The sequence below is a fragment of the Hippoglossus hippoglossus genome, chromosome 3 (genome assembly GCF_009819705.1).
Source record: "Hippoglossus hippoglossus isolate fHipHip1 chromosome 3, fHipHip1.pri, whole genome shotgun sequence".
Lineage (NCBI taxonomy): Eukaryota > Metazoa > Chordata > Actinopteri > Pleuronectiformes > Pleuronectidae > Hippoglossus > Hippoglossus hippoglossus.
This window is the reverse complement of record NC_047153.1, coordinates 17,755,223-17,764,887: the sequence shown is the minus strand read 5'-3', so window position 1 is coordinate 17,764,887 and position 9,665 is coordinate 17,755,223. Positions and strand designations below refer to the sequence as shown.

General features: G+C 39.8%; 1 protein-coding gene across 1 annotated transcript; it reads right to left on the bottom strand.

The window, feature by feature from the left end:
* Positions 1-491: 491 nt before the first annotated feature.
* hnrnph3 (heterogeneous nuclear ribonucleoprotein H3 (2H9)) lies at positions 492-9,366 on the bottom strand. The gene is made up of 11 exons (XM_034581859.1): positions 9,301-9,366; positions 8,364-8,456; positions 7,769-7,924; positions 7,249-7,392; positions 5,240-5,378; positions 4,329-4,528; positions 3,653-3,748; positions 3,071-3,186; positions 2,572-2,707; positions 1,646-1,702; positions 492-1,511 (listed from the first exon to the last, which is right to left on the bottom strand). Exons 2-11 carry the CDS (start codon positions 8,449-8,451, stop codon positions 1,432-1,434), a joined length of 1,212 nt encoding a protein of 403 aa, XP_034437750.1. The 5' UTR covers positions 8,452-8,456; positions 9,301-9,366; the 3' UTR covers positions 492-1,431.
* Positions 9,367-9,665: the final 299 nt, after the last annotated feature.

Here is a 9,665-nt window from a genome sequence, read left to right as displayed (position 1 = left end):
TTCAGTTTCAAGTGTTTTTCTTGTCACAAATATTTATAAATCATCTCACATTTGATCATATAATCATAAAAAGTTGTACAAGGAAAGTCTTCAGGTCTGAAACACTGAGCGCAGCGTCGCTCTTTCAAATCTCCCAGCTTTCAGTGGGACTTGTACAGTGTTAATACGACTGTATGTTGTGTATACATAGTGTTGATTATCACCGTGGCCCTTTAGCTTACTAAATCCTGCCACTTTAATGTCAGCTCTAGTGCCAACAGTATGTTGCCATGACTGGTTCAGATTCAGATTAAATCAAGAAATTTGTGATGATTTGTGTTGGTTACTGTCATTTCAATGGAGGGGAATTTCCTACAGTTAAACATTTAGCTACTGTTGTCCAGCTTAAATCAGTCAGGTCAAATTTTTTTCATTTCTTCATTACACACCTCATAAGCAGAGTTTTAAAAAATCTGATGTTTTTACAATAACATGTCAGTCAGGGAGACGTGGAGAATTAAATATAAAATTTATTAGGCAAAATGTACAACAGCTGCACAAGCATCTTACAGCTCAAATATAGAACCTTTATTTCACTTCCACTCTTTGAGAGCGGAATATAATATTCAACTTAGTTTAATTCTTTAATGAACTGTGAAAACATTCATAAAAAAAACACAACAGCTCACATTTATCAAACTTTTCAAAGCAGGAAAGCTGGTGTGAAATCAGGTGGAAACAATGGTTAAATATTCTGTTGAAAAGAAGCTTTTACTGGAATAAAAGATTTTTAAAAGTGGTTTTAAAATATGTGAAGTGTTTTTACCTACAGTTGCTTGTTTTTGTCTTTGCTTTTCCCTGCTTGGCCTCTTAAAGAGCATCAATCACCTAAAAGTGTCATCAAGTGACCATGCTCAGTTCTAACAGTGCAGCGATATTCACAATCTTATTTATATCACACCGAATGCATGTCTCGTCCATGATCCTGAGTCAGCACTGATTTACATCTCTTACCAACAAGTGAGATGTGGAACAAGATAAATTAAAGTACATCTCAATAAAATATTGAAAAACTCACATTTAGTTTCTGCCTTTTCAATCCAATTCAAAAACTGGTTATTATTATTATGAAAAACTATACAACAATATCCAATTAAACTTTTTTCTTTAGAAACAATGATGCTTCGATCATGTTCAGCACCAACAGCTACAACATGTTTTGTTCTTCATGTGCTTTTAGGAATGGTGAGATAATAGTGCTTGTTAAAGTCATATTTGGTCTGTTTGTAGTGAAGGTGAAGTTATACTAGAACCCCACAGTAATAACAATGGCTCGAACGAAATGAACTAGTGATTGTATCAGCATTCCTGCTTAGAAACTTGAGCTGAGTAAATGTGGGCTAAAGAGATGTGAAACAAACGCCAGGATGGATCGGAAGAGGGACGACTTCATCAGTAAGCACCTCGCAGCCCGCTGCTCCGTGAGCCTCCACCCCCTCCTGAGTTACTGTAGTAACCCCCCCCGCCACGACCTGAAAGAGGTGGCAAAGGATAGGTCAGTCTAAAAAGGATGCAAATTGTTTCAAGACAAGAAAAGCTCATTGGACTGTAAAAAGTTAATTTGACAATGGTGATCAAACTTTAAATCGCTTAAATAAAAACTCACTCATCTCAGCTGCTCCGCTGGAGGTCGAGTTGAGAAACAGCTCGATGTAGCGATGCTCTGTGGAGAAAACATCAGTTCATCATTCAGCCCATTAGAGCTGGTTTCATACTACACGACTTTCGGACTGATCTCCCTGCTCTTCTATGTCATCCTGCACACAGAATGACAGATGAGGTCGGAGGAGATGAGACGCGTCCGTGGACATCAGTTGTAAAGAATAGAGAGAAAAGAGGGCTGCATTTTTCTGTCTGACCCCGTCCAACACCATGGCTAATGCTTGATTTCCCTGATGAATACCTTCACCACTTTTAACCCATCTAATCTGGTTGGCCGGAGTTGTCACAGACTCCAGTTAGCTTTCCAGCAGGTTGGAAATCTGACCAGAATCTGCGATGCGTCCGGGACCCGTCAGCGAGCCTCTCTAATTGTGTCTCTGAAGAATTCACACCCAGTGATCGAGTGCCTATCGGGGGCTTTTGTTGCCGACTTGCAAAACAGCGAATAGGAAATTGTGTAGTGTGAATTAGGCCTGAGGAACCTGCATTTTTGTTTTGTGTAAATTAAATCCACATGGTTACTATTTTATGTATCATCTGCAATATCTCAAATATTGTTGTGATACTTGTGAACTTACATAGTTTGATTGTGTGTTTACTTTACATATTATATTTATGTTAGCAATGTGCCATCATAAACATGAATTCCAACATTACAACCTGCCTGAGTAAAATCTAATCCTGGCAGATTATCAATTGAGTTTTCATGTTTGTGTTATTATTCCGCTTCAGTAGATACCACACAGCCACTCAGCTATTGGTCAGCAAGTCATTCTGAGTCATGAACATTGCATAATGTAGTGTAACAGTGTGGTATCACCAGGGCCAACAAGAGAGCAGACAAGCTGAAGAGGAAAATGGAGGACATACGCATGTGGTTCTTGTCTTTGGACATGGCTGCCACAGCATCTTCATGGGAGCTAAACTCCACATCTGCCTCTCCAGTCGACTTGCCGTTAGGAGCCACATCAATGTGAACCCTCAGTGGATTCCAAGGAGAGAAGAACTACATGAAGAGAGAGACACACAGACACACACACACACACACAGACACACACACACACACACACACACACACACACACACACACACACACACACACACACACACACACACACACACACACACACACACACACACACACACACACTTTTAGTTTTTATGTGTGTAACATCTTCGACAACCTGAGATCATTTACAAAACAACTTTACAACTAATATCACTGCCTGCTACAGGCAAGAAAAAAATCCTTTAAATAGACTTAAGCAAATGAAATGTAAGAGCTTTTTCTACCTGTAAATAAACTTCCACTGTATGAAAGTGTTTGAGAGAGATAATTGAAGTAACTGGTCTGTGTGTGTGTTCTTACCTTAGCGATGTCTCCCTCTGTGGCACGGAAAGGTAGACCCCTCATATGCACAAAATGGCCGCTGTGAAAGCCTGAGCCACCATCATCTTGACCACCATAACTGTGGCCTCCCATCCCTGAGCCCAAACACACAAACGCACAGGTCAGTCGTACAGCAGAACCAATACCACGCTGTCTTCATGGACATACAAGAAAGGAGAAATCTGACACATTTACTCAAGAAGTGAAACAAAAACAGTGGATATTAATGAAACGGGCTGTGGTTATACATGTGTTTTTAAGTATTCTTAAAAGCATATTCTCATATTTAGTGTGAAATCTTCATTACTTCAGCCTCCTACGAGAGGTTGTGTTTTAGTTGTGGAAATGACACACCAAGATGGTCAGAAACCCTGTTTTACAAACTTAAAATGTGTAGGTGTTGAATAAACTTCAAAGTGAAAACATGTCAAATGAAAACAGATTTTTTTTAATGAGTTATTAGAAAAAATGTGAAACTGTGTGTATAAACGAAGGTTTTCAAACAGGAAATCCGTATCAGGCTGACTGCCAGTCTCTAGGTAAACAGATTCTGGACTTTACCTCTTCCTCCCCTCTCTCCTCTCACGCGCTCATCAAACATGTCGTTGCCAAAACAGTAGTTGTCGAAACCGTTGTAACTGTCAAAGCCACTGTAACCTGGACACAGACACCGGCACAGAGGAACAATAGAAGGCCTCACGTGTCAATTTAACATTCATAGAAAATCTGAACACATCTGAAGCAGGGGTCAATGGATGGTAAAACTTCTGTAGGATAAAAAAATGGAAATAATGTTTATAGGCCCATGACCCGATTAACCTACCGCTCCACCAGCAAAGTGGAGCGAACCCTCAAGTTGCTCCATGATGTCTATGTAAACTTATTGCTGCATACTGCTGATTGTACTGTTTAATATATTGTATTATGTACTTAAAACATTCCTTCATAAGAAAATATAATTTTAAAATAGGCTTCTTTACTTCAGAACAGACAAAAATCTAAAATCCATGGATTGAACTATCTGCTACTTAAGTTCAAGGTTGACACTGAATTTCATTTTGAGATGATTTTTTTAAATGTTTAACAGCACTACTGAAACCAAAAACAAAACATAGGCTGAGGGGAATTTAAATGGTTTTATATCGCTTTCCGCGACATCCCATTTTACTTTTCCTGTACTATTAGTTTCAGTACTCATCAATTACACTTAATGCACAAAAATAAAAAAGGTGCTTACCTCCTCCATAACCTCCTCCGCTCCTCATGGTGTTCATCAGAGCCCCACCACGGCCAACCCCCGGTCCAAAAAACCCTCCGCGTGGGCCCCCCATCATGGGTCTATCATAGGGTCCTGGTCTCTGGCCTCCCATCCCCCGCCGGGGCAGCTCATAGTAGGCTCTGATCTCATTACCACTGCTCTTAAAAATCTCTATATACCTGTAATATAAGAGGCCCGTTGGGAGGAGGGGTTAGAGGTTAAGGGTTATTGTGCAGATTAAGAGACACACACAAATAACTTCTAACTAGTGGTCTAAATTGTTCTAGCCTGGAGATCGGAGTCTGCATGACAGAACTACCTCAACAAAATCTCATCAGTAGATGGGTTTAGGGCTGAACTTGATGTCTACACCAACCTCACCTCTTGTTACTTACAGTTAAAGAAATCCTTACAGGGCTTTTAGGTGTTCCACTGATCGTTTTAATTAGTTACCACAGCAGAAATAATCTGATGCTTCACTGGTTGAGGGTATATTGACTGTTCTCTGCTAAACTCTAAAACTTATTCCCCTCTTTCACAATATTGATACATGTATCTTAAATGACCGCCTGTAAAATTGTCTATGGCATTTAACAATCAAACCACCTTTAACTCAAAGATTAGATATATGAACTTTCATCCCAATTTTCAGCATGTCCCCATAATTACAACACATAAACCCATTAAACCCAACCCATTAGCATTTTAATTAATATTACATGTCCCACCCAATTCATTGACCGTTTTATTGTAAGCATTATTTTAGCACACCAACCCATGCTTATCATTCACCCATAACAGAACCAAATCCCATTAATACCATATTGATTATAATATGACAACCCATTAGGTACTACAGTAGAAGCCCAACCCTTTCCCATCTGTCCCACCTGTGCCCTATTCTTTCCTTGTGTTTCCCCAGAGCCTTTTCTGCTATCTCCTTTGAGGCAAACTGCACGAAGGCTTCCCCTGTGCTCCTCCCCTGGTAGTCCACTGGCAGAGTAATCCCATTTGGCACGATTCTCAACCCTTCAACCCAAGCACACATAAATACATAGGTGGGTAGGTAGACTGATATAGAACAACACCCACTGCATCACTGGAGCTATAAGATTTAATATACATCATGACAGCGGATAAACAACAACTGTGGCATCTCATAAGACTGCATTAGAAAGGGGCATCTTGTCCAGCAAGGGAATAAAACAAGTACTGATCTGGAGTCAGGGTAGTACTCAGTATTATAATGGATTCAGAGACTTTTTCCTCTGATAAACTGAATTTACATCATTGGCCAAAATATTATATATTAGTGCTGAGGGACACATAAAATATTAACAATATATTGAGTTTATCATGTTATAAAGAGGCTGCCAGTAAGAAGAGTCACAGTACTGACCCCAGATCAGTGTCACGGGACTGTCTCCCTCAATCCAGCCCAGCCGATACTTTTATTTTTACTATTAACTATTGTTTAACCCTGAAGCATGACATGTAGTTCATATAAGAAACAAAAAGCTAAACAATGCATTAACACTATTGTGGTAAACAGCACAGTAATAGTTCTTTACGAGGACAAGTTAGTCAACCCAGTATGACTGCACTTAAAGGGATAGTTCACTGAAAAATGAAAATTCACTCACTATCCACTCAACACTATGCCGATAGAGTGGGTGAAGTGGTCTAGTCCACAAAACACTTTTCTCAGGGGTAAACAGTGTTGCAGCCAAATCGAATACAATTGAAGAAAAACCGGACAACTTCTTCAGACAGAACAAAACTGAAAATGCCTCCATACTGCTCGTGTGGTGTCATCCAAGTGTCCGGAAGCCCCGACATTCATATTCAACTCAAAACGGCATAAGTTACACCATGTTTTTAGCCTAAATGTCCACCGAAAGCCTCCTCAGAGGCGCGTTCACATTCACACGGACACACAGGAAAACCACACACTCTCTCTCACCAAAGGGCACTCGCAGGGTGCACGTTCCCATCGCTACGTCCGGTAGCATCATTACGTCCGGTAAAGGACTTTAAGGCTTAAAACATGGAGGAGCAGTATGGAGGCATGTTATGTGTTTTTTCTGTAGTTTTATTATTTCTGAAGAAGATGTCACTTTGGCTGGAACACTGTTTACCCCTGAGACTCCTAAAGTGTTTTGTGGACTCAAACACTTCACCCACCCCTCCATCGGCATAGTGGTGAGTAGATAATGTGTGAATTTAAATTTTTCCCTTTAAAGTACAAGAACAAACACACATTAGGGCCATGACACACACGCTTGTATGCAGATACAATGTCCTAACTACCTCAGGGAAAGATGATTGTAAATAAGGTACATTAGGTTTATAAAAAAAACTATTTTTAATATGGAGATCGATAACATGAATGTTGCTGTATGTTGATGTTGTAGTGTTTTAGTTTGAGGCTGATCCACTGTGTGAAGAGTTCAAAGTTGGCAGTAATCATGACATAATCAGTCACATTTCCTAATCCCATGTTAGTGTTTAAAAGGAGCCAGTAAATCTAGTGGATCGCTTTTGAGTAACTTTTCTACAAACACAAACTTGGGTTTACAAAAATATTCAGGACTGTTGTAAACACACAGTCTAATTTTAATCCTGTTGTATTTTACATTCCTGGTATGTTACTTATGTTAATTGCCTGTGAAGCCTATGGAGACAGGTTATGTGATAGAGGGATAGACATAAATATTGACTTGTGATTGGTTAGGTTTTGTCTTTTGGGACATTTGCTGGCTGTAATTTTCTCAGCATCATACACTGTGTTGAAAGCGAAAAAATACTTTTTGAACAGTGTGTCTGTAAAAACTATCCCTCAGCTTAATGTGTGTAAGATCAGTACAATGCAATAGAGTGATTAGAAGTGTTCATGTACCTGAGAAGAACTGAACAATCTCCTCCTTGCTGCAGCCAAAGGGCAGGCCTCTAAGTCTCAGCATGCAACCACTGCAGCTGTCATAATCAGCAGGACCCCTACGCTTCAGCACCCAGTCCATTTCACTACGGTTTGACTTGAACACTGATTCAGATACACAGACAGATGGACATAGCATAACAAACACATGTTATACTGCATGTCATTTCAAAGGACAATTAAACTTCGAATAATACACATAGATACAAATAGATTATTCTTCTGAAGTCATCACACATATGAAAATATCTGAGAAAAGCCTGTACAGTGAAATCAGTACAGATGATGACTAAAGCCTTTGCATGTAAAGCAAATACAAAGCAAAACTATCCTTAAAGTAAATTAATGAGATGTAAGCAACCAAGTAATTTGTATTAACATTACATAACGCAGTAACTATTAAAGTAACTACTAAAGAGAAACTCAATGGGAAAAATACTCACTGATTCATTAGTGTGTTATGCCTGTTTATATCACTTACCCTCTATGTATCTGTGTCCCATGTATTTTCGGTCCTTGGAGAGGGCGTTCTTGAAACCTTCAGATGCTTTCAGCTCAATAAACGCCTCTCCACTGGGACGGCCTTCTTTAGAGTAGGTGAAACACACTCCGTTCACTTTGCCAACAATGTCACAGTCTGTAAATCAGAAAGACTAATTAAAATCTCCTTAAAATGTTGCCTATACAGAAAGGAATATCTCACAATAGAGAATACAACTGGGTCCCATCTAATTTAATTATTTGGAATGGCAGAAAACAGAATAGCGTATTTGCCTGAAATTCTGACAGCACAGAAACAACACTTTGACACATTGAGATGATGTAAAAGCTCAGAAAAGGTCGAGAAACATTTTATGTGTCTGTGCTTTAACAACAAGATGTTATGTAGGATGGAGGTTAATGTCAATATCAAGTCTTCTGTCACGTCTATGTTCACTCACATTAAAACTAAGACACATTAAAAAGCACAAAGAATCGTGACACATCATTACAATTGCAACACAGAACAAAATATTTTAATGTCATTTCAGTCACGTAACACTTTTGTCATGTTGTAATGTTGTGTGTGTGTTCACCAGAGAAGAAGCTGGCCACCTCCTCCTGTGTGCAGGACCAGGGCAGTCCTCTGATCCGGACCACGTAGCCCTCGTCATTCACAGACATCCTCACTGCCACAGAGAGTAAAAACAGCAGCATGACATTATGTTACTGTCGTCTGAGGTACTTTAACACACAACACTGCCATCATCAAATAATGCTGTGCTTCCCCTGTTCCCCTGTTCTCCCAGCACTGGACATTATGTGCCGAGTCCACATTAGGAACAGAACAATTCTTCTTTAACAGCAACTAACTGCTCTTTTCATTTGTCTCTGTAGTATTTCTCCTTGGCTTATGTATGCATTTAGTATTAATGGTGATATACTTTATTTGTAGTTATTATTATAAACAGAGAAGCAAAGTGGGCACGAGCAGATCACTCACAAATGTCTTAATGTAATAAAGCACAGCATCATTTTGCATGTAGCTTATGTTGGTGCTATAAACAACACAGCATACTTCACCTGCAGGAACTTAGACACTTATAAACAGGCTGGAACAACAGGAAATAACAGGACTGTTCACGTAGCACTTAGTTAGCCTAAGTTAGCCTGTCTTCTAAACCTTGTCTCAAAGTAGGTTTAAGCTTCACAAACGTGTCCACGTCGTTACATATTCGTTCATGCAGTTGCTTCTGTGACGGTCGCCACAGGAGAACATTAGTCGGCCTGGATACAGAGTTAGCTCGTGATGCTAACGCGTCGCTGCTGCTGCTGTCAGTCTGCTGACAGGCTACCGTTAGCCTGGCACCAGCAGTGGTCAGCAGCTAGCAGCTAGCAGCTAACGGTAGGACACCGACAGCGGTCAAACGAAACGAGACAAACTAGTTCATTTCCTGACGGTCGTGCGCTGTCACCGGCCCCAGATATAATGTAACCACACGTCAGCTGAACAAAACGGTGGAGGTGTCTCACAGTCGCCTCTTGTCCCCGGTGTCCCCCTGCTCCTGTCTCCTCCTGCTCCTGTCCCGAGCCTCAGGTGACACCGCCCACACGACCGCTCAGGTATGATATCGCGAGACTACTCGAGATAACGTTATTCAATACTACTACTACTACTACTACTTATAATAATAATAATAATAATAGCCTTAGAAGATTATTCATACAGCACGGTGTAGAAATACTTTGTTAAAGGTAAAAGTCTTACATTTAAAAGTACAGTAAGTATTATATATATATATAAAACAAATCCTTATAGTAGCGAAAGTAAGAGTAGACTATTCATACTCATTATGTAAATTGTCCAATTTCACATTAAGGTATATTATTTCATGGAA